The 26,299-nt window shown below is 38.6% G+C and overlaps 2 protein-coding genes across 2 annotated transcripts; both read right to left on the reverse strand.

Moving 5' to 3' along the window:
- Positions 1 to 16,111: 16,111 nt before the first annotated feature.
- LOC125395923 (olfactory receptor 52E5) lies at positions 16,112 to 17,112 on the reverse strand. Its single transcript, XM_048427680.3, is given in 2 exon segments — positions 16,112 to 16,155; positions 16,158 to 17,112. Coding segments are annotated over 2 exon segments (999 nt in total).
- Positions 17,113 to 25,253: 8,141 nt separating this feature from the next.
- Positions 25,254 to 26,255, reverse strand: LOC125395924 (olfactory receptor 52E4). The gene has a single exon (XM_048427681.3). It carries the CDS (start codon positions 26,253 to 26,255, stop codon positions 25,254 to 25,256), a length of 1,002 nt encoding a protein of 333 aa, XP_048283638.3.
- Between the last annotated feature and the right edge of the window lie 44 nt (positions 26,256 to 26,299).

Genomic DNA, 26,299 nt, shown 5'->3' on the forward strand with positions numbered 1-26,299 from the left:
GTCCACAGAGGATGAGAACCTGTGGTTTTATTCCAGGCTAATATGGTTTGCTGGACTGAGAACACCTTGAAAGGTTGCTGTGAACACCCCAAACAGAAAATACTTTGCACAAATAAACAGCAGAAAGTAGTTTGGAAAGAAATAACTATGGCCAATTTCCCAAATATTGTCTATAGATGTTTGTTTATATTTTTTATTTTAATTAATTAATTTATTTATTAAAAATTTCCACCTCTTCCCAGCCTCCCTTTTCCCTCCCCCTCCCCACCTCCCCCTTCCTCTCTAGTCTTAAGAGCAGTCAGGTTTCCCTGCCCCGTGGAAAGTCCAAGGTCCTCCCCCATCCATACAGGTCAATAAAGGTGAGCATCCAAACAAACCAGGTTCCCACAAAGTCAGTCCATGCAGTGGAATAAAAACCCAGTGCCGTTGTCCTTGGCTTCTCAGTCAGCCTTCATTGCTAGCCACGTTCAGAGTGTCCATTTTGATCACATGCTCCATCACTCCCAGTCCAGCTGGCCTTGGTGAGCTCCCATTAGATCAGTCCCACCGTCTCAGTGGGTGGACACACCCCTCATGATCCTGACTTCCTTCCTCACGTTCTCCCTCCTTCTGATCCTCACTTGGACCTAGGGAGCTAAGTCCAGTACTCCTATGACCGTCTCTGTATCTGTCTCCATCCATTGCCAGATGAAGGTTCTATGGTGATACACAAGATATTCATCAGTGTGGCTATGGGACAAGGCCAGATCAGGAACCCTCTCCTCTGCTGCCCAAGGAACAATCTGGGGACCTCTCCTTGGACCTGGGAACCACTTTAGAATCAAGTCTCTTGCAAACCCTAAAATGTCTCCCTTAATTAAGATATTTACTTCCCTGCTCCCATATCCATCCGTCCTCCATCACACCCATCCCATTCCCCCAAGGTTTCCCCAATCCTCCCCTTCTCCCTTCTCTCTACTCATCTCCCCTTACATCCACCCCCCCACGCCCACACCCGTGCACCCAACTTTTGCCTGGCAATCTTGTCTACTTCCAATATCCAGAAGGATAACTATATGATTTTCTTCAGGTTTTTCTTCTTATTTAGCTTCTCTAGGATCACAAATTATAGGTTCAAAGACATTTAATTATGGTTAGAATCCATTTATGACTGAGTACATACCATATTTCTCTTTTTGGGTCTGGGTTACCTTACTCAGTAAAACGTTTTCTATTTCCATCCATTTGCACGCAAAATTTAAGATGTCATTGTTTTTTTTACCGCTGAGTAAAACTCTAATGTGTATATGTTCCACACCTTCTTTAACCATTCTTCTATTGAGGGGCACCTAGGTTGTTTTCAGGTTCTGGCTTTTACAAATAGTGCTGCTATGAACATAGTTGAGCAAATGCTTTTGTGGTGTGATAGGGCATCTCTTGGGAATATTTTCAAGAGTGGAATTGCTGGGTCCTGAGGTAGGTTGACTCCCAGTTTCCTGAGAAACCACCACATTGATTTCCACAGTGGCTGCACAAGTTTACATTCCCACCAACAATGGATGAGTGTTTCCCTCACTCCACATTCTCTCCAGCATAGGCTATCATTTTTAGCTTTTCTGACAGGTATAAGATGGTATCTCAATGTTGTTTTGATTTGCATTTCCCTGATTGCTAAGAAGATTGAGCATGACCTTAAGTGTCTTTTGGCCATTCGAAGTTCTTCTGTTGAGAATTCTCTGTTTAGTTTAGCACCCCATTTTTAATTGGGTTAATTAGAGTTTTAGTGTCTAGTTCCTTGAGTTCTTTGTATGTTTTGGAGATCAGGCCTTTGTCTGATGAGGAGTTGGTGAAGATATTTTCCCAGTCAGAAGGTAGCCTTTTTGTCTTACTGATGGTGTCCTTTGCTTTACAGAAGCTTCTCAGTTTCAGGAGGTCCCATTTATTCACTGATTCTCTTATTGTCTGTGCTACTGGGGTTCTACCTAGGAAGTGGTCTCCTGTGCCTATGTCTTGTAGACTACTTCCCACTTTCTCTTCTATCTGGTTCAAAGTGGTCAGATTAATGTTGATGTCTTTAATCCATTTGGACTTGAGTTTTGTGCATGGTGATAGATATGGATCTATTTTCATTCTTCTACAGGTTGACATCCAGTTATGCCAGCACCGTTTGTTAAAGATGCTTTCCTTCTTCCATTGCATACCTTTAGCTCCCTTGTCAAAAATCAAATGTTCATATGTTTGTGGGTTAATATCTGAGTCTTCTATTCAATTCCATAGGTCGACTTCTCTCTTCTTATGCCAGTACCAAGCTGTTTTCAATACTGTAGTTGTGTAATAGAGTTTGAAGTCAGGGATGGTTATACCTCCAGTAGTTCCTTTATTATATAAGATTGTTTTGGCTATCCTGGGTTTTTTGTTTTTCCATATAAAATTGATTATTATTCTCTCATGGTCTGTGAAGAAGTTTGGTGGGATTTTGATGGGGATTGCATTGAATCTATAGATTGCTTTTGGTAGAATTGCCATTTTTACTATGTTGATCCCCCCAATCCAAGAGAAGGGGAGATCTTTCCATTTTCTGGTATCCTCCTCAATTTCTTTCTTCAAAGACTTAAAGTTCTTATCAAATAGGTCTTTCACTTTCTTGGTCAGAGTTATCCCAAGATATTTTATGCTATCTGTGGCTATCGTGAAAGGTGAAGTTTCTCTGATTTCCCTCTCTGCTTCTTTATCCTTTGTGTATAGGAAGGCAACTGATTTTTTGGAGTTGATCTTGTATCCTGCCACATTACTAAAGGTGTTTATCAGCTGTAGGATTTCTTTGGTAGAGTTTTTGTTGTCGCTCATGTACCCTATCATATCATCTGCAAATAATGAAAGTCTGACTTCTTCCTTTCCAATTTGAATCCACTTGATCCCCTTATGTAGTCACATTGCTATTGCTAGAACTCCCAGTACTATATTGCAGAGGTATGGGGAGAGTGGACATCCTTGTCATTTTCCTGAATTCAGTGGAATGGCTTTGAGTTTCTCTCCGTTCAGTTTGATGTTAGCTCTCGGCTTGCTGTAAATAGCTTTTATTATATTTAGGTATGATCCTTGTATCCCCAATCTCTTCAATACCTTTATCATAAAGGGATGTTGAATTTTGTCAAATGCTTTTTCACCATTTAATGAAATGATCATATGGTTTTTTTTCTTTCAGTTTATTTATATAATGGATTACATTGATAGATTTGTGTATGTTGAACCAGCCCTGCATCTCTGGGATGAAGCCTACTTGATCATAATGGATTATTTTTTGGATGTGGTCTTGGATTCGGTTTGCCAGGATTTGTTGAGAATTTTTGTGTCAATGTTCATGAGTGAGATTGGCCTGTAATTCTCTTTCTTGGTTGTGTCTTTATGTGGTTTTGGTATCAGAGTAACTGTAGCTTCATAAAAAGAGTTTGGCAATGACTCTTCTGTTTCTATATTGTGAAATACCTTAAGGAGTATAGGTATCAGCTCTTCTTGGAAGTTCTGGTAGAATTCTGCATTGAAACCATCTGGCCCTGGGCTTTTCTTGGTCGGGAGGTTTTTGATCACAGCTTCTAATTCTTTGTGACTAACAGGTCTATTTAGAATGTTCACCTGGTCTTGATTTAACTTTGGTAAATGGTAAAAGATCTAATGATTCTCTGAATTTCCTTTGTGTCTGTTGTGATGTCCCTCTTTTCATTTCTGATCTTATTAATTTGAGTGTTCTCTCTCTGCCATTTGATTAGTTTGGCTAGGGGTTTGTCAATCTTGTTGATTTTCTCCAAGAACCAACTTTTTGTTTCGTTGATTCTTTGGATTGTTTTCTGTGTTTCTATTTTGTTGATTTCAGCCCTCAGTTTGATTATTTCCAGTATTCTACTCCTCCTGGGTGAGTCTGCTTCTTTTTTTTCCCCAGAGCTTTCAGGTGTGCTGTTAAGTCTCCACTGTGTGCTTTCTCCATTTTCTTTAATTGGGCACTTAGTGCTATGAACTTTCCTCTTAGCACTGCTTTCACTCTGTCCCATAGGTTTGAATATGTTGTGTCTTTATTTTCATTAAATTCAAGGAAGACTTTAATTTCTTTCTTTATTTCTTCCTTGACCCAGGGGTGATTCAGTAGTTGACTGTTCAACTTCCACGTGTTTTTAGGCTTTCTGGTGTTCGAATTGTTATTGAATTGTAACTTTATTCTGTGGTGATCCGATAAGACACAGGTGGTTACTAATATTTTTTTGTATCTGTGGAAGTTTGCTTTGTTACCGAGTATGTGGTCAATTTTCGAGAAGGTTCCATGAGCTGCAGAGAAGAAGGTATATTCTTTCCTATTTGGGTGGAATGTTCTATAGATATCTGTTAAGTCCATTTGATTCATTACCTCTAGTAATTCTCTTATTTTTCTGTTGAGTTTCTGTCTGATTGACCTATCCATTGGAGAGAGTGGTATGTTGAAGTCTCTTACTATTAGTGTGTGTGGTTTGATGACTGCCTTGAGTTCTAAAAATTTTTCTTTCACATTAGTGGGTGCTAATATAAATATAAATTATATATATATATATATATATATATATATATATATATATTAGGGGCATAGATATTCAGGATTGAGACTTCCTCCTGATAAATTGTTCCTGTTATGAGTATGAAATGTCCATCTCCATCTCTTCTGATTGATTTTAGTTTGAAGTCAATTTTGTTAGATATTAGAATGGTCACACCCACTTGTTTCTTAGGTCTGTTTGCTTGGAAAACCTGTTCCCAACCCTTTACTCTGAGTAGATGTCTATCTTTGTGGTTGAGGTGTGTTTCTTGTAAACAGCAGAATGTTGGATCCTGTTTTCATATCCAATCTCTTAGTCTGTGCCTTTTTATAGGTGAGTTGAGTCCATTAATATTAAGTGATATTAATGACCAGTGGTTGTTGATTCTGGTTATTATTTTTTTTTTGTGTGTGTGTGTGTGTGTAGTAGAGTTTGTGTGTTTCTCTTCTTTGAGTTGTGGTTGTGAAGGATCACTAGATGTCTGGGTTATTGTAGGCAGTGTTGACAATGTTGGATTCCTTGGGTTGCAATTTTCCTTCTATTACTTTCTGTGAGGCTGGATTTGTGTCTACGAATTGTTTAAATTTATTTTTATCCTGGAATATTTTGTTTTCTCCATTGATAGTGAATGATAGCTTGGCTGGGTATAGTAGTCTGGGCTTGCATCCATGGTTTCTTAGTTTCTGCAGTACCTCTATCCAGGACCTTCTGGCTTTCATGGTTTCCATAGAGAAGGCCGGTGTGAGCTTGATAGGTTTACCTTTATAAGTTACTTGACCTTTTTCCTTTGCAGCTCTTAATATTCTTTCTTTAATCTGTATGTTTTGTGTTTTGATTATTATATGGCGAGGGGATGTTTTTTTTTTTTGATCCGGTCTATTTGGTGTTCTGTATGCTTCTTGAACCTTCATAGGAATATCGTTCTTTAGGTTGGGAAAGTTTTCTTCTATAATTTTGTTGAATATATTTTCTGGGCCTTTGATCTGCAATTCTTCTCCTTCTTCAATCCCTATTATTCTTAGATTAGGTTTTTTTTTTTTATTGTGTCCCAGATTTCTTGAATGTTTTGTGAAGAGAATGTGTTGGATTTGCTATTTTCTTTGATCACAGCGTTTATTTTCTCTATGGTATCTTCCAAATCTGAGATTCGTTCTTCTATCTCTTGTATTCTATTGGTCATGCTTGATTCTGTAGTCTCTGTTCGTTTACCTAGGTTTTCCAAATCCAGCCGGCCCTCGGTTTGTGTTTTCTTCATTGCCTCCATTTCAGTTTTCAATTCTTGAACTGTTTCCTTTACCTATTTGATTGTTTTTTCTTCGTTTTCCAGGGTATCATTCATGGATTTATTCATTTATTCAAACTTTATGTTATACTTCTCATCCATTTCTTTATTCATTTCTTCAAACTTTTTGTTATACTTCTCATCCAATTCTTTAAGGGAGTTATTCATATCCTGTTTAAGGGACTCTATTGCTTTCCTAATGGTACTTTTTTCCACTTCTTCTGGATTAAGGTGTTCAAGTTCTTCTATTGTAGGGTCGTTGGGATCTGGTGTTTTCATGTTGTTTTTCAGATTGTTGGAGGAGGTCTTGCCTTGGCGTCTGCCCATCTCTTCCTTCAAATGCTCTCTATTGGATCTTCTGGTACCAGGTCAGGTTCCCTTGTTGGTCAGGGACTTCACTTACAGAAGGCCTACCTTTCCTCAGGCAGGCTATTGAAACACAGACACTCCCTCCTTCCGGGTTGCACCTACAGCCCAGGCCCAGTGCGCAAGGCAGCTGAGCTGGGGAAATTTTATGGCCCCAGGGGGAAGAAAGAAATATAGGAAGGTGTACCTGGATGGAAGCTGGGATGGCAGGCAGGAGAGGTTAGCAGGGTGGAGTCACCACTGCAGGGTGACCTGGGAGTCTATGGGGTCGGGGAAAGTCTGAACTCTTCCTCACCGGGCTCCTGCTGCGGGCCAGAAGCAAACTCACTCCTCCGATGGCTGTCTGCTAGAAGTCAATGCCCCTTGCTGGTCAGGAATGTCTCTGAGCTGACACAGGGCCCACCTGTCCTCAGGCAGGCTTTTAAAACACAGGAACTGCCTCCTGCCAGAATGCGCCTACAGCCCAGGCCCAGCTTGCATGGCAGCTGAGCTGGGGAAATTTTATGGCCCCAGGGGGAAGGGAGAAATATAGGAAGGTGTACCTGGATGGAAGCTGGGATGGCAGGCGGGAGAGCTTAGCAGGGTGGAGCCACCACTGCAGGGTGACCTGGGAGTCTAGGGGGTCGGGGAAAGTCTGACCTCTTCCTAGTCGGGCTCCTGCCACGGGCCAGAAGCAAACTCATCCCTCCGATGGCTGTCTGCTAGAAGCTACAGAAACTATCATACATTTAACTAATCTAGTGCAACAAAATCTTGGCACTAAAAAGGGACTTGGATAAATGTACCTAGTTCCCATACTCTTTCAATTATATTTATGTTGATTAATTATATGTTTTTATCTACTCTACAGTGAAAACAGTCAATTTTTGTCTCAAAATAATTTTTATTTGCTAAGAATGTACCTTATAAAATAGTTGATCCTGCTCTGTTTCTTAGAGTGCCAAGCTTTTAGGAATCCTACCTTCTAGACTAAAGGAGAGAGGGTAATTGCAGTGGTGTAGATGATTGGGCACACTTGTTAAAACCTTCCATCCCTTTTCATGTTTATTTTCTCCTTGAATGACCCAGAGACATATTTTTACCTTCCCTATTACTGTAAGTCTCTTCTCACATAGGGTTTTCAACTTAGAATTCTTTCAGGCCCTAAGGCCGCAAAATGGAAAACAAAACTATCTTTCCTTGTAAGGTAATAAAAAGAATCTTTCTTTGTAAGGTAGGAAGATTCCTGTGGGATTATGGTGATAAAAAATTAGTGAGCCATGGTAAGAATGGGCATCTAGAGTGAGGTGCTGGCACATCTATGTCTTCCAAGAAGAAATGCGAATTATTTGGCGAAGGCTAATCCTCACATTTAGCAAAAGCAGGAGAAAAACACGTAAATAATGTGAACCAGCACAGACATCAAAGATTCTAAATCACTTCTCCTTCCCCATATAGAGAACAGCCTCAAAGTGCACTGTAGTTTGGCAGGTTGTGGCATTTCAGGATCTTCCAAATCAGCCAGTTACACCTAAGTCTGTCTAGGAGTTAGCAGTCTCTGATAAGATGTAGGTAATTCTGTGATAATGTGCTTGTTTCACTGATCATAGAGACTGACCCACTGCCAGAGGCAGTGAATCACAACTGCACTCCCAACACTTGGGAGGCTGAGAGAGGAAGGATCTCCAGTTCAAGGTTATACAGAGACACCCTTATAAACAAACCATCAGGCTTAAATTATTATATAATTAGCAGTTTTTTTTAAGTGGAATATGCTAGGAAATAAGTAGTTCTGGAGTTGGGATACAGTAGAAAGGAATCAAAGTCATACTGAAGCTGAAGACCCAGAACTCTGTGATACACAGATACATGCATACACATATATAAAGGCCCCCCCCTCTCTCTCTCTCTCTCTCTCTCTCTGTTTATATCTATCTATCTATCTATCTATCTATCTATCTATCTATCTATCTATCTATCTATCTATCTATCTCTACCTACCTCCCTACATACCTACCACTCTACCTGTCTATCTAGGATTTCCTATGATGTCCGGCCCCAGTTCTAAATATAGTTTGCTAGTGTCTGGGCTCCTCCTGTCCTGCTCATTGTACATGAGTCTCAATTTCTTCATTCATTCACTTTTTTTGTATTGCTTTTTATTGTTTTCCCTTGGTTTAGGTGCTAAATCTTAAAGTTTGATAAAAAATGGCAAACCTATTCCCCCTACCTATTTTTCCATTTCCTAACTCCATATCCCAACCCCAATTTTAGCTGCTCTATTTTGGCAGTTTCAAATGTGCTTAGTGGAGTGGATGATGGAGAACAATGGAGGGTGGGCTTAAGATTCCCCAGAGAGTGCACCTCCTAGTCTGAGTTTGTAACTGAGGGGCTTCCCCTGTGACACCAACATCAAAAACTCTGCCTGTTCTTTTCTATTTTAATAATTTACCTGTGAATTTGAGGTATAAATCAAATACCTGTTAAGCCCATAATTTCTGACAATTGACATAATCCCTGTTTGCTTTTCTTGTATGCACATACAGCTTCAATCTAATTACAAATATCCTTATTATCACTATACTTATCTTTATTTTTCTTTATTGCTTTTATTATTTATTGCTTCTTCATCTTCTGACTAATTCCTTGATATTTATTCTTTACAACGCACAGCCCAACACCTCACTGTGGCCAAAAAACTTCCCTGTGGATCACAAAGAATTCCTGAAAAAAAGGAAAGGCTTTGATATTGGAAACAGGAAGAATTTTGAGTTTAGCTCCAGAGGCTGCCATCAAATAGAAGATCTGCTGACTGAAGCATGAAGGTTGATGGAGGAGCCTAGAGGAATGTTTATGCTTTATGTCTTATAGAGCTTTAGTGTAACTATTTTCATCATTAGGTAGAATGTTGGAAGATGACATATGATCATTTTATCTCTTTGCCTTTCATTCACGATTCCAAATTCCTTCTCCCTTCCCTGCACATTTTTCAGTTACAGTTCCAATTACAACAAGTATGAAACTGCCCATTCAGCCCAAGAATTTAAGCTCCTGAGTTGTTCTTTTAGTCTTGGCTTGCAATTAGAGCTTGAAATTGACAACATTGGGGCTGAGATCTATCTAGAGTCTTTGATTCTAGTCAGGGACATGATGAGGAATCCTTGTAAGCTTAGGTCAAAACCAAAATAAAGACCTTGTAGCCAGAACCTTCCCCCGAATGACAAGGCCACATATCTGCACTCGAGAAGCCCTGTTCTTAGAAGTGACAATATTGTTGTTTCCTCTGGCTTTCTAAAGTTCAGAGAGGAATGTAGGGAATCTGTTTTACGCTAGTTTAGACATTATTGAGTGTACAGAATAGGTTGTAGCTCGTGACTTCTTCATGCATAACTTTCTAGTTCTGAAGCTGTTGTTTTTAGCAATCCATTAACTTCTAATACTTACAGAATTATTTTCTGCTAGATACCCAATTATATCTTTTGTCTCTGCCTTTGATGTTTTTCCTACCAAAATTATTTACTACTCAATAATCCACTTAAAAACATATTCTTCTGAACCTATACCTCTGAATTTCTATATTCATAGCTGAAAACTACAATCCTTCTACCTGGGCTCTATACAATGCCTGTACGGTCTAGGTTTCATTTTTCACTCCACTAAAAATCTTGAAGAGTCAAAGGAGGGATGGGTTGGGGGTGGAGAGAAAGAAAGGGAGAGGTCAGAAGCCAGCTCCTCACATTTGCTTCCTAATTCCAGACTGATGGTCTCCACTCTTCCAGTTGTACTGACCAGAAAAGTGGCACAAGTTCAGGTTTAAGAGTTAGGCCTCTGATCTTCTGTTAGTGGACACCCTTTGACACCCTCTTCTCAGAGTCACTTACCGAGAACTCAAAGCATGTTTTCTGAATCCATGGATGCTAGATTTCTGGCTAGTTCAAGATGTGACCAGGGTAGTTATACATCTGGAGCCTCAAGTATTTTAACTGTTGTGATCTCAACTTATCTTCTCCCTAGCTCAAAAGATTCCTCTGGGAGAGAAAAGCAGACATGCAGGAGAAAATTAGTATTTTTTTTTCTAAAAGGAATCTTCCCTGGTAAGCTAGCCCTATATTGGCCTGCTCTCTTTAGGGATTAAGTCAGCCTCTCGCGTACAGGGTTTATCCACACACCTCTGCACATGCTCAGACTTAGCTGCACGTCCACTCAGTGTCTTTCTTCTTCTTTTTTAAAAAAGTTATTAATTTTTATTGAGCTTTACATTTTTTTCTGCTCCCACACCTGCCTCTCACCTCCCCTTCAACCCTTTCCCAAGGTCCTCATGCTCCCAATTTACTCAGAAGATCTTATCTTTTTCTATTTCCCATGTAAATTAGATCCATGTGTGTCTCTCTTAGGGTCCTTATTGTTGTCTAGGTTCCCTGGGATTGTTATGTGTAGGCTGGTTTTTATGTTTTATGTTTATAAACCACTTATGAGTGAGTACATGTGATAATTGTCTTTCTGGGTCTGGGTTACCTTATTCAAAATGATGTTTTCTAGCTCCATCCATTTGCCTGCAAAATTCAAGATGTCAATATTTTTTTCTGTTGTGTAGTACTCCATTGTATAAATGTACCACATTTCCATTTTTTGGTGGAGGGGCATTTACATTGTTTCCAGGTTCTGACTATGACAAACAATGCTGCTATGAAAACATGTGCTATAGTTGAGCACATGTCCTTTTGGCACGACTGAGCATCATTTGGATATATACCCCAAAGTTGTCTTGAAAAATGTGGTTTCCTAATATTCTGAGAAATTGTCACACTGACATCCAAAGGGGTTGTACCAGCTTGCATTCCCACCAGCAATGAAGAAGTGTTCCCTCTACTCCACAACCTCTCCAGCATAAATTGTCATCAGTGTTTTTCATCTTGGCCATTCTTATAGGTGTAAGATGGAATCTCAGAGTTGTTTTGATTTGTATTTCTCTGATGACTAAAGATGTTGAACATTTCCTTAAGTGTCTTTCAGCCATTTTAGATTCCTCTGTTGAGAGTTCTCTGTTTAGGTCTGTACTCCATTTTTTAAAATTGGATTATGTTATCTTTGGTAACCAATTTCTTGAGTTCTTTGTATATTTTGGAGATAAGACTTCTGTCTGATGTGGAGTTAGTGAAGATCTTTTTCCATTCTGTAGGCTGTCGTTTTGTCTTGTTGACCATGTCCTTTGCTTTACAGAAGCTTTTCAGTTTCAGAATTTCCCATTTATTGCTTGTTTCTCTCAGTGTCTGTGCTGCTGGGGTTATATTTAGGAAGTGATCACCTGTGCATTCAAATGTTCTTCCCACTTTCTCCTCTATGCCACTCAGTGCCTTTAATGGAGTCCACAAACAGTTTGTGTCTGCATTCTGAAAACACAATCAAATGGTGTATTAGTGATCCAGAGTTAACCTATCACAACTCTTGTCCGGGAGCTGCTGCAGGTGGATATAGTGAAAAAATCCTACGGAGAAGGTTTGAGGGCAAACCTTCTTTACTCAGTAGAACTATTCCCATTTAATAAAATAAAAGGTCATGCTTTCCTTTATGGTTGTGTTCAATAGACCCTGAATTCTATTTTGCCATTTCAGACCAAACTTATATGCTATGAAAGGTAAGCTTAAGTCTTCCATATATTGTCTATATCTTTTCAATATACGAAATGAAGTTCAGTAATTACCTCAAACTTCTTATCCTCCAATTGTAGCATTATTGTTAATTTCAACTAACCAATTCCTTTCCCCATTTTATTTTGTGTTATTTTTAAAATGATTTCTGTATCTGGTAATTTTTGTTAGCTATCATATCAGACATTTTGAGACTTTGCTTTTTTGGGCACCAGATTTTGTAAATGTTAGCTTTTAAATGTCTTTTTGTGATTCATTATGAAATATTAGTAAGCTTTTTGAGGATAATTTGATTTTTGGGGAGTGACTTTGTCCTTAAGTTATGTTAAGAAAGACCTAGAACAATTCTTTATGACTAAATTTAATTTATTACTGAGGAAAACCCCTTTAGAATATCACCCAAGTGCCCTGGGAACAGTTTTCCTTTCTGGGTGCAGTGAACAGATAGGAGAACTGGGTACAGTCCTCCCTCCCTTGCCCTCCTTTCCTTAGACCCTGCATTTTCCTGACATGCATACTAGAGTAGGTTCTCTGCAGAGGTTAAAACCTCTTTCACCTTGTCCCCTTTCTCTTCTGAAGCTCCTTTTGGTCTGTCAAATTGTCTAACAAATTTCATCTTTCTAACTTTTATGTACTGTCCTCAACTTAGAGACCACTGAAGAGATCCTCCTGGAATTCATTCTTCCTTCTGTTCATTAGTCTGGAAACTCTTTCAAAGCTGCCTACATTCTAGGGTTTCCCTCATTTGTTATCCAAATTTCATATTGTCTTTACTTGCCCGATGTTTGGTGTCTTTAAATTCATTGAACATATTCCATGTAGATAGATCGCATGTTTGGACAGCAAACTTTAGTCCCTTCTTTTTCTCCGTGACTAGACTGTGAAGCCTATGGGGAGATTAGGTTTCAATTCCATCCTTCCTCAGAATTTCATGTAGTTGTTCTGGAAGAAAGACTACCAAAGTAGCATGGTATTTAGGATTCAGTATCTTCTATAATTTTTTTTTATCTCAAGTCTAAAATGTCTCTTGGTTTTATTTGATGAACATATTGTTCATCAAGACCAGATTTGCTTGAATCCATGGTCATTAACTAGTAAGAAATGCTTTGTAGGACAATTTAATGGGTACTGTAACAGGAATGTTTTGTGTATGGAAGTAAAGTAGTTATCGTTCTAAATGTGATTGAGGAGACACAGTGGATGAAGAAGAACTATGTGCTGAGAGCAAACAATGAATGGCAAATCCCAGAAGAAAAAAAATGAAGTTGTTTTTGTCAAATGGTAAATTAGGGGATTTAGACAGTGGCTTAAGGAGGAGCTCAGATATGTCACTGAAGCAGACTGTGTTTGGTCCTGTCAATCACTGTTAGCATTTTCTTCCCATTATGAGTGAATTGTGAAGCTGTGCATGGTAGAAATATAACTGGCTTGACATGGGTTGAAATGACTGTTCTGGTGACTATATTGGACTACTATACAGGAAAAATGAGCCAGAGCAGAGCTTCCTCCCTGTCCCAACAGGTCATTGTACTAATCCAAATAGACATGATGAGGTAACTTGGACTTGGACAGAGCTGACAGAAAGAAACAAAAACAGAAGACAACAACAGTGGGATTCCAAGGCTAGAGGGACAGGTTTCATTATGAGAGAAAGAGGAAGGCACATTAACGTCAGTATTTGTCTTATGGGGTTACCAGGATGGAGTTCATTAGCTAGGATGATGAGGACTTTGGGAATCACACTTCCTCTTCCACAAATGAGAAACATGCTTTCCTGCTCCTATTCCCTGATTCATGGTCATATAATTTTCTGGTATACTCTCCTGTGTCTTCCAGTCTATCTACCGTGCAACTCTCTCTGCTTAGCTTTCTGTAACTTTCTAGAGAAAATATATCCCTTCACCTTTATGGCTTCCAAAGTGTCTTGTGCATATGTTTTAATCTAAAGGAGATTTTAATCTAAAGGAAGTAAAAGGTAGACCAGCAATGTTTCTAATTTATGATGGCCACCTGGACAGAAGTTGGCCGGAGATAATCCCTCCTCCTCCAAACCTCCATTCTGCTCCCTATTCTTTTGAGCACTTGATGAAGGCTGCTCAATGTATCCTCTGTCAAGTTTGTTCAGATCCTAGGGTCCTTTTATATGATCCAGGTCCTCCCAAAGAGTATGTGAGTCTAGCTTAGGGTTGGTACCATCTACACCTTGCCTTTTACTAGTTCTCTATCCTATTGCTTTTTTAAATTTTCCTTCAAGATCTACTCCCATATGCCATCGTTACAACTCTTGTAGGTTGAAGCCCAGTTCTTATTCCACTAGTACCAGAGAGATGGCTAGAATCTTTCATTTTTCTATGAGGTCAAACTTGGGATGAACATAGTGCCTTCTAACAGGTAGTGATAATTCTGTGTTCTGTTTCTTGGAGAGGCAAATTTATATTAGAGTTTAGATCACTTTTCTTCCCTGGAGAAATATATACAGCCTTGCTAGACCTGATGAAGTTGGAGATTCTGGAGAACATCAAGTTTTTAAATTCTTGTGTGTTTCGCTTTATATTCTATGATTACCTAATTAGTTACTGTTTCCCTTGAAGTGAGAGCTTGTCTTTGCTTTTGACCTATGTATTCATTACTCTGTCTTATTCTCTGCCCATTCTTTTCCCTCCAATCTAATAGCCAGCTACTTCTATGTCATATATATTTATTTAAGTATAAGTCTAGGCTGCATATGAAATTAAAAACAGGTGATATTTATTTTCTTAGTCTGGTTTATTTCACTTAAACTAATGATATCCAGGGCTGATGATGTAGCTACGTTGGTAGAGCTTTTAATTGTAATGGGTTGTGTCTAAAGTATCAGACAATCATAACTGTTAAAATCCTGAAAATAAGTGATTATGGGTACCAAGTATGGGTCAGACATGTATGTTGACCTGCAGTTTTCCCTTGTACCAAATATCTCAGAACATCACAGAGCCAGGAACAGACATAGTGTAAGAGCTGGAGACAGGGGTGAGGGCTGTGAAATGTTTTCTGGATGTGACAAGGCTGTTGCCAACATAAACTCACAGCAGCTATGGCTGCCTGTGTAAGACCTGCTCAAGATCGAGTCATGTAAAACTTCCAACAAGGATGTGGGAGGGGCCACTGAGGTCTTACTTCTAGTTGAAGTGCTTTTGTCAATTCATGATTGCCTGGGGAGGGAGAGTCGCTTTTCTTGGTGTGAGGGCAATGATAGGTTGCCCACACCGCAGAGGATGACTCCTTAGCAATGCACATTTGGGCAGCATTAACTGGACTCAGTGGGTCAGTGAGATATATTTTTTTTGAAAAAGAGAACATGAATTTGAAAAGGAGATACAATGGAGGAAGAGTAAAGAAGAATATGATCAAAGTACATTGTACATTTACATGAAATTTTCAAAGAATAAATAAAAGTATGATTAAAAGATTAAATATGCATACAGCAAAGACACAGATATACCATGTTCAGTTTGCATAACTCCAAATCTTTTGAAGGTCTATAGTTTGCAAAAATTTTCACTTTTTTTTTTAGTTAAAGGTATAACATTAATTTTCTTTTAACATTTTGTGGGCAGGAATATTGAAATTCAAAAAGGTCTTTCTAGGTTGTTTTTTGTTCTCATTCTTAGGTTTAGTAAGCCAGAATATCATTATGTGGATGAGACTGGCCTGGAACAAACTCATCTTGTGTAGCTTGAGATGGACCCAGATGTGACCCAAACCTTTTGTCTAAGCTTCACAGGAACTGGGATTTCAGGCAGTAATGCCTACCTTCAAAGGGGTTTATTGCAGTTTTCAGGTCAAACTTTGAGAAAAGGCCTGAACCTGAGATTAAATGTACATTTCATGATGTTTAGCTCATCTTTTTGCCAGTTTTCTTGGTTTTGATAATACTCCATGCCATTTTTGTCACTATAACTTTAGCTCTGACAAGTGACTGAATAGAATCTCTGTGGGAATATGTCATTCAGGATAATTACTAGCACCAACTTTTTTCCAGGCCCCTTTTCTCCCTCTAGGAATTTTATGCTATCGTGGGCTTAAACAAAAGTGTTTTGTTATACCTTCTACAGGTTAAAGTAGAGAGAAGCTTTTGAAATCTTTATGGAATGTCTTTTGATGGAGTGTACTAACTTATGAGCCATGAAGGGTCATATAATTGGATTGACCTTTGAGGGACAATGAGGGGAGCTTAGCATTTTTTTTCCAGAATTCATTTTGCTGTGATCATTTAATATCTTGTGGAAATTGAACAAGAAGGGTTTTTAATGTTTACTTCAGACTAGATGTCCTTGTTTTCTTACTGAACTGTTATGGTAGGTCTTGGAGGTAAATTTCACTGCATCTTAGGGTTAAGCATTCTTAGCACTCTCTCCCTTATCTGTTTTGTCCTGACTCCATAGATAACAGGGTTCAGGGCAGGGGGAACAACCACATACAGATTGGCTAGAAGTATATGAATGTAATGAGGGATATTGTGGCCAAAGCGGTGTGTCATGAAGGAGAAGAGAGCTGGCAGGTAAAAGGCCAACATGACACAGACATGGGAGCCACATGTGCTAAGGGCCTTGAGCCGAGCATCCCAGGATGGAAGGCGGAAGACTGCTTGCAGAATCCGGATGTAGGAAAAGCCAATCACAGACAGATCAATGTATCCCACTGAGAAAGCAACTAATCCATAAATGACATTGACCCTGATACTGGCACATGCTAACTTTGCCAAACCCATGTGTTCACAGTAGGTATGGGGGACAATCCGGATGCCACAGAAAGGCAGCCTCAAGATGAGAAATATAAACGGAGTCACAAACACCAACGTCCTGACTATGATAATTACTCCCAGAATAGCTACCACCTTGTTGGTAAGGATCATGCTATACCTCAGTGGGTTACATATAGCAATATAGCGATCTATGGCCATAACTGTCAGCACCACAGATTCCAGACCAGTGCATATATGGATGGTATACATCTGTGTGATGCAGGAACCAAACACAATCTCCCTGAGATTGAACCAGAAAATGCCCAGCATCTTGGGGATGGTAGCTGTGGATAATCCCAAATCAGTGCATGCCAACATGGCCAGAAAGTAGAACATGGGCTGGTGGAGGCTGCGTTCAGTTTGGATCACAAATAAGATGATGATATTCCCCAGAACAGCTATTAGATACAAGGCAAAGAAGGGGAAGCCGATCCACAGGTGCACATCTTCCAACCCTGGGATTCCTATCAGGAGGAAGGAGGAAGGGTGGAACTGTGTCTTGTTGGAATGAAGCATGTCAGTGTGAGCTGATCACAGATGCATTTCTTGGAGTTTTCTGGCTTCCACTGAGAAACCCTGGCTTCTTTCATCGTATGTTGTGTAACTTTTGCAGAAGTGGAAAATCCATTCTTTAATTCCATAATATAGCACGTGAGGCCTACAGAGAAAATAGGAGACAATTTAACCTGGAAAAAATATTTCACATTTATAGAAAACCATGTAGAAAACTTTCAAACTTGGCACAAATACTTCAGTCATTTATTCCTTCAGTCTTTAAGGAAGAATCTATGTTCTTTAATGTAGCAACTAGTTATTGATAATCACACTAGTTAATTAGGACATAAAGTATATGACCAATACAGAGTCTCTCTCTCTCTCTCTCTCTCTCTCTCTCTCTCTCTCTCTCTCTCTCTCTCTTTCTCTCTCTCTCTGTGTGTGTGTATGTGTGTGTACAGTGTACAGTGTATACAATATTACTGCACTAGTGTTAGGAGTCGATGATTTAACAAGTTGTTGAGGGAAATGATACATACCTTGCAAAGCAGAAGAGAAATTGATATATGTGGTGGAGACGCCAGTAAAAATGGGGGATGGGATAGATAGACAGTGGCTTGGATTTAGACAATGGAATGAAATTAAGGACTTAGAGTCAGTTGGAGACTATTACACAGTTCCGTAGAACATTGATCCCTCTTAGAAATGTCAGATCCTCTCATGCACTATCTTACCATCATTACACACACAGCAGTAGACACTCACAAATTCAGCCTTTTTGTGATTCATGCTCTTTTTATCTTTATGGTGCATTATGAAAATGGGCAGTTGACTTGTGCCATTGTAAAGAGGTAACCAGTGTCAGAATTTTTTAAAGGGTGGAGCAATATGAAGACAGTGACTTCATTCCACTGGGTTAATGCTCTATCTAGTTTTTCTGGCATTGTGTGCAAGAATATTTCTAAGTTAGCTACTGGCTAGCTGACTGCATAGTTGAATTCTTCTGTTGCCTTGTTTTCTGGTCTGAGTCATCAGTGTCATGGATGCAGCTTGTAACATGATGAGGTAATGGGTGTGAGAAAATTATCCTATTACTTAACTATAAGCTATAGAGGGTGAATTTTGTAGTAGACGCTGAACCACAGGTGCTAGTCAGACAACAACTGGGCTGGTTGGGTAGACAGTGACGTATCTACAGCAGTGCCGTGGGTTGTGTTGCTTTGATGTTCATTTGAGTAAAATGTCTTCTAATATGGTAGCATGGAATTTAAAGAAGAAATAAACCTATGGTTATAATACAGCCTTTAAAACCGCTTTGAAAGTATGGGGATATACATTGTTATGTGCCATATTTTATCCCATTTTCTTTACCAATGTACTATGGAATTATTTCCAAATATGTCATATAATTTGCCATTTTGCAATTTGTTTCCTCGCTGTGTTGGATTACCCTGGTGTTTCTCTACCTTTGGTTCTGATCGTATGAGACCCAGTGACAGTGAATTTTGTGCCCAGTGACTCTTCATTAGCTCTATGTTTGCATTCATCCCTAGTCCCTGCTCAGTACATGAGAGACCAAACAGTTATTTTAATTTTACTTTAACTGAAAAGGATAATACTTCAGAATGTTTTAGAGAAAAGACTTCTAGGTGATATTTAAGAAACTTTCTTAGTGTTTATAAGCATTTAAGTATTAAAGGCACAGATCAGAGATTTGTGCCTCTGCTCCCATTTACAAAGATGGTCAATGAAGGTCAGGTAAAGACTATCTACCTATGTACATGCATGCATCTATATTATATAATATGGCGTATAATATTAATTGTTGGTGTAACACACAGTTGGTGTAACACACAGGGATATTCTGAAAACTATAACATAGTTGTAATATACTGTGGTGTGCTTGCTCAATACTGAATGTGGATTGTATTAACTGCAATCATCATCAGCAGCATCATTATAACTGAGATGATGAGGAAATGGAGGATACTTGCCATGAATACCTCTTTTTATCCAATCAGTTTCCATTTTCTGCCTTTAAATTCGCATTATTTCTCACGTAATACCCTTTGTTCTCTATTAATATGTAGTACATTTCCAATTTCCAAGACATAAAAATGTTGAATGAATTTTTCTTCTTTTAAATTATTTTGTCTTGTTTTACTACCATGGCATGTTGAATATGTTTTTAAATATTCTATATACTTATATTTTATCTATATCTCAATGTCCATTTTCCTCATTTTATACTTTACTGTGTTACATTTTATTGTTAATGAAATTTACTGACCAACATTGCTAGTCTGAACTACTATAGAATTGTCCTACTTGGATTTTCATTTTCATGTTTCTATCAGTCTAAGGCTTCTAGAAAGATACAGCACAAAACCAATGTGCTAATTGCTTCCTAATGGTATAATGCAATTTTAGTATCGTTACATGTCTAAATTTTGCTAAGTGTTTTCAAAACTTAAAAAATAGAGGACATATATCATGATAATATTGGTTGTATTAATGAGAAAGCTACACAAAAAAATTGTAAAGTTATAGAATAGAGATAACTCATTTACAATGTCAGGAAAAATAAAAATGAGGAGTGTCCAAAGTTGATGAGATAAACAAACGCAATGGGGTGAGGGGTCTGGTCATACACTAACCTTAACACTTGGGAAGCTTGTGCAGGAAGATCCTGAAATCAGGCGGTCTGTGCTGCACAGTTAGATATAGCTCAGTCAGCAGAGGCAGCTTAGAATCTCACACATATGTACCACTAAAGAAGTTATGTATGTAGACATGTACAGGTCATATCACAAAAATGCAAACAATACAGAAGACTATGACAGTATTTCTCCTAAGTCTGTCAGTCCTTTAGAAATGGTGCCCATCTAAAATTACCTGTATGATTACCAGTACACAAAGTTTAAAACAGCAATAATCAGCATCATCAAAGCTCATGGCAGGGACTACAGAGATGGCTCAGAGGTTAAGAGCACTGGCTGCTCTTCCAGAAGTTCTTGGTTCAATTCTCAGCAACCATCTGGTGGCTTACAACCATCTGCAATAACACCTGAGGCCCTCTTCTGGTCTGCAGACATGCATGCAGGCAGAACACTGTATACATAATAAATACTAAATCTAAAAAAAAAAATCAAAGCATTTAGAGAAGATACAAACATTTCAATGAACGTGGAGAAAAGCAGCAAATATCTGTTTGGTGTACAAAAAAACCACAAAATAAACATTGAATGAACTAATGAAAAAAATCGAGGATTTCAAAATGAAATTCAGTAAATGTAAATACTGAAAAGAACTCACAATGAAATGAAGATGGAATGGAAAAACTCAATAAACAAGTGAGAGAACTCAAAATAATCTTTTAAACAGAACGGATCAAGTAGAAGATGGAATATCAGAACTTGAAAGTAACATAGAGGAATTGAATTGCTACAGGAAGGAATATGAAAACCTTGAAAAACCACATAAAAGAAGCACACGAGAACTTAGGGATGTTGTGAAAAGAATCATAACAGATGAAAAAGAAGAATCTCTGGTCAATTGCATAGACCTGATCTTCATTCAACAGGATCATAGAAGAACACTTCCCCAAATTAAGAGAGACAAATCTATACAGATACAAAAAGCACACAGAAATCCAGATAGTAGACAAGACCAGAAGAGAAACTTCTCTTGCACATTGTACTTAAAACACCGAGTATATTGCCAGGCATTGGTAGTGAACACCTTTGATCCTACCATTCGGGAGGTAGAGGCAGACTGATCTCTGTGAGTTCAAGGCCAGCCTGATCTACAGAGTGAGTTTCAGGACAGCCAAGATACACACAGAAACTCTGTCTCAAAAAACAAACAAACAAACAAACAAACAAACAACACTAAGTATATAACAACAGAGAAAGGGTATTGAAAGTAGCAAGAGAAACACACACACGCACAAACACACGTCACAAGTAGAGAACAAACCCACCAGACTACTGGTGTCAACTTAGTTCACTATACCAGCTAAACTTTCCATGATATAAGCAGCCTAACAAAATAATGAAAGCAAAATGAACAAACAAAAATCCATAACAACAGCTAAATAAAGAATAAAATAAAATAAAAAGGAAATTTGGAAAAAGTAAGTGAAAGATGTAGAAGTTTAAGTTTGGCTTTATATTGTTGAGTTTTCTTGTGACTTTAAATCCCATTTTTTCTTGCAATGTAATTTTCAACTCAGTGACTATTTTTAAACTTCAGACTGCATTTCCTACTATATAAATTGTATTTTCTAAAATATTAATTCTGGAGAGTTGTATATTTCAGTTAAATTTTAAAGTAATTTATTTATAAAAATAACTTTGAATTTGCCACTAAAATCACTTAACCCTCTATTTTGCTTGTGAAATTGCTTTCTCCTGCTACCCTGACTAATTGGTCATTTGGCCTCATCTAAAAAGACAAATGGAAATGTACGAGAAGGAAAAGACACTCTCCAGGCCACCTGACCTGTGCCCGTGAATATTTTCCTACATACACAATATACCTTTCTTTATTCATGTGCCCTGAATGCACACACCCTCCTTCATGTGTTGAAACTGTTCTTTTTTTGTCACTGAGTGCTGGTGTCTGATTTTCAGCAATGAACCTGAGCTATTTTCAAGTTGACCCCCCACTATGTACCTTGGTATCTATCTACAGAGTCGCTGGCTGACCACTGGAGCGCAGTTACTCTTTGGAGGCCTTTCTACCGGCAGTACTGAAATTTACTCACCCACCTCTGTCCAACCTCTGAGACACCATTTGTGAAGACTGCAACCTGTGTGGGACCAAGTTCTCAGTAGCCAGAGCTAAGGAATTAAACAGGACCTCTAGTCCTCCGGGAGCAGTCTCTTCTCAATGAGCTATGTCAGAGGACCTGGACAAGGAGCAGAGAATCCCCATGTGTCTCAGAGTAGATCTCTGCTTTTCTGCGTGTGGTGGTCAGGGACCAGTAATCTGTGCATCACCTAGAGAATACTCTGCCCTGAAGGTGCCCCAGGAGGCTCGCTCCTCACAGTCACAATGGCTCCGCAACAACATTTTAAATTTCACTACAGTGGTAGGTGAGGTCACTGCTGACAGGAAAAGAGCAGCAGGAAATCCCAGTACTTCCTCACAGTCATCTCTGAGACATACACACATTAATACATAGTAGACAAAGATGATGCGAACTCCTTCCCAAACCTTGACACACACACACACACACACACACACACACACACACACACACACCATGCACATGCACGCGCGCATATGCATGCATTCTTTTAGGAGCATTTATATATATTATTATATATATATTACTTAATATGTATATTAAGTAATAAAAACAAAAATAAATACAGCTAGACATTTATGTAAAGGAAGAAGTATAATTCAGGGGCATGAGTTTTATTATAATTTTATCATATTTGTTCTTTGATAATCCCTCATGTACGCAGTACATTCTGTTGACCCTCATCCCGACACTCTCTTATCTTCCTCGTACCTCCCCGTCAAACCCCTCCTCTTCCCCACAAGTCTCTTTCTCACATTCATGTCTTTTTTTCTCTGTTTTGTGACCTACTGAGTTTGTTCAGGCCTTTTGTGTAACCGTGGGTTTGGAATTGTCCTTTGGAGCCTGTCTTTAGTTGTGTCCTTCCTGGAATGCATCAGTAGTTAATAACTCATCGGGAGTTGTAAGGACCCATAAACTTCTCCCTGGTCCATGATTAACAGGCCCAATGTAGGCAACTATAGTTACTGGGGGATTCTAACTGCCATGACTGTGTTGCTTCCTTTGCATTCTTTCTGTGGTGTTCCCTAAACCTTCCCACCCTCAATGGGTAGTGTCACCCTTAGAAAGTGGTGCAGGTCTGAGTGCACAGTCCTGGTCTCACCGAACGATGCAGGTCTCACTGCACAGTCCTGACAATTAAGCAATGAGGGCAATAAGTTATTTTAAGTTAACTTATTGTCCTCATTTTTTTATAGACAGATTGTCTTTTCTAGAAATAATTAACTTGTATAATGTGAAGTTCAGAAAGACAATCCCTAAGTATTTTCTCACATGTGAAATATGGGGGGTGGTCATAATGAGGAAAGAGAGGAGTAGAAGGGGGAAATGGTGAATAGGATATGTTCAATAGCTAAATAAGTAGTTGAGTAGAAAAGAACCTGCAGTTACATGTCTTCACTTGGTAGGTAGGTAGCCTATGAATAGCTTACTAGTTCATTTGATCAACATGTATTTCCTCTGACCAGTAGATGCCAGTAGTATGCATATGGCAAAGCAAAGGTCCTAGATGTAATGTGTTTTTTATTTTATGGAGTTCATGTTATAGGTTAGACAATATAATACTTTGATTCTTGATAAATATAAGTCAAATCAACAAAATCCTGCTTGCAGTTTGAACTGTATGGATACTTAATGGTCAAATCAAATACATTTTTGCAGAAATAGCAGAAGATTCTCAGGCTATCACACTAACTCCAATATTACAATATATTTATATATATATTTATTTGTGTAGCTGCAAGTTTAAAAACATGGGTCCAGAGATCCCTGATTTCCTTTAGGATGAAAAGTATAGGTCAGAAAGTTAGGGAGGTTTTTTAAATGGCAGACACAGTTCAATAGCAAACTGTAAACTCACAGAGGTAAAGTGCGTATTTTCACAGTTTTGATTAGAGTATGATAATTGGACATAGTAGCAGGTTTCATTTTATAAATGCATATAGCACATTGCTAACACCCCTCCATTTCCTTAATATAGTTCATCTTGTCCTCTCCGCCTTTCCCTTATAGCCTTCCTTCCATCTTCAGTGATGACCACCCCCATATTTCACACGTGACAAAATAATTAGTACTTGTTTTTCTGAGCTTCACACTATGCAAGTTGATTATTTCTGATAAAGATAATCTGCCTGAGTGATCTTCCTTCTCTTGTTACATTAAAATGATGCTAAAAATGGGCCCATTTGTACACTTTGTAGACACAAAGTGTCTGTTGATTTACACCTCAGCTATTTTATTTGTAAGACTAAAGTGGATAGACTACATTTTCCAGCAGAAATCTGTAGTAAATAACTTACTACATGAGGCAGAGGCAGTAAAACTCAAACGTGATTCATGCACACAAACCAGGAAATTCTGTAGGTTGTTCCACCAGTCAGGAGTGGAGCTAAGCTGGCTTCATTCAGAATAAGATTTTCCCAGGTTCACAGAGATGAATAGATGCTGTTCCTTTAATGTATTGTTGGCCTTATCTACTCATATTTTTGAATCATCTAATAATTTGAGGAATTTTGTATTTACATGTAGACCCAAACAACACTTCTGGAACATAAGACATGCAGGGCACATCTGATTTTTTTTTTTTTTTAGCAAGAATTCACTTCATTGGCCTTTTGACATATTTTAAACAAAACTTCATTCTTCACTCATATTGGAAATTTAACAATATGAACAAACATTAAAAGTCATAGCATTAAGAAATTTTGTTGAGTTTATTTTTTTGACTGGTTCCATAGAATTGACCTTATTTCCCATTCTAAATTTTATGAAGTCCTAAATACACAAAGAAAAATGATATATAGAATCAGATTGAATTTAGACACAGACATTACCTGATCACATCTACAATGACTCACATCAAATTGGAAACGAGTATCACATTTCCTTAATGTTCATATAGTAGAGTCTATCAAATGAATAATGTTAGAGGTGAAGGGAAAGTCTAGGCTAATTGTAACGAATAGAAGGGTGTGACTCAGTTCAAGCACCATTAAGTACTAAGCCAAGAACTAAACCCTGCATCGATAAAATATTGTTAGGTCACAATGTCCTTCAGTATTCAAATTTACCTAAAGAGAAGAGTGTGGCCAGAAAAGACTTATCAGTGATTCTATTTCAAGGCCATTGTCACTTTCAGTGTTATCTTCATGACTTTCTAAAATTTGTCCAGATATGTGTAGAAGGTGAGAAGATTGGACAGAATTGTTTTTCTTAGTTATCAACACTAAAACATTTCTGATCAAAATGCAAGGCATGGCAATCACATCTAAAGATATAAAGGCTTAAAGTGAACTCATATTATTATACCTTGAACCATACATGGATATATTTACCCAAGTTTTACATATAATTATTCTTTCTGTACAAATATTTTTATTATTTTCTCTCGGATCTGCTTAGTCCTGACTCCATAAATGACAGGGTTAAGAGCAGGTGGGACAATTACATATAGGTTAGCTAAAAGAATGTGGATGTAGTGGGGAATGTTTTGGCCAAAGCGGTGTGTCAGAAAAGAAAACAAGGCTGGTGTGTAGAAACAAAGCATGACACACACATGGGAACCACAGGTGTTGAGAGCCTTCAATCGGGCGTCTTGAGAGGGAATTTGGAAAACCGCTCGAAGGATGAGCACATAGGAGCAGGCTATCAGGATCATGTCCACAAGGATATGGGAAATCACCACAAGTCCATAGATGATGTTGATTTTGATGGGTGCACAGGCTAATCGGGCAAGACCCATGTGCTCACAGTATGTGTGAGGCATGACATGGTGCCCACAAAAAGGCAGTCTCAGAATGAGAAACACAAACGGAGTCACAAGAATTAGGTTTCTTCCAATAACAACTGAGAGGAGAAGGCTGATGGTTTTATTGGTGAGAATCATGGTGTACTGGAGAGGGTTGCAGATGGCAACAAAGCGGTCATAAGCCATCACCACCAGCAAAACAGTTTCCATGCCTGTAAACATGTGGATAAAGAACATCTGAGCAAGGCAGCCCCCAAAACTGATCTCCTGGAGATTGAACCAGAAGATGCCCAGCATTTTGGGGATGGTGGATGTAGACAGACACAGATCAATCATAGACAATGTGGCCAGAAAGTAGAACATGGGCTGGTGAAGGCTTTGTTCAGTCCTGATTACAAAGAGAATGGTGAGGTTTCCCACAAGGGAAGTCAGATACACAAAACAGAATGGGAAAGCAATCCATGTATGAAAATCTTCCAGCCCTGGAATCCCAAGCAGGACAAAGAAGGAGGGGTGAAACTGGGTGTTGTTGACCAAAGGCATTCTCCTAGCAAGTGTCTGAGAGTTCTTGTCAAGGGAGGCTATTCTTTCATTATACTCTTCCATTATCAAGGTCCTGGGAAATAGAAAAACATCCATCAGTGTGCTGA

The sequence above is a fragment of the Myodes glareolus genome, chromosome 7 (genome assembly GCF_982192425.1).
Source record: "Myodes glareolus chromosome 7, mMyoGla1.1, whole genome shotgun sequence".
Taxonomy (NCBI): Eukaryota; Metazoa; Chordata; class Mammalia; order Rodentia; family Cricetidae; genus Myodes; species Myodes glareolus.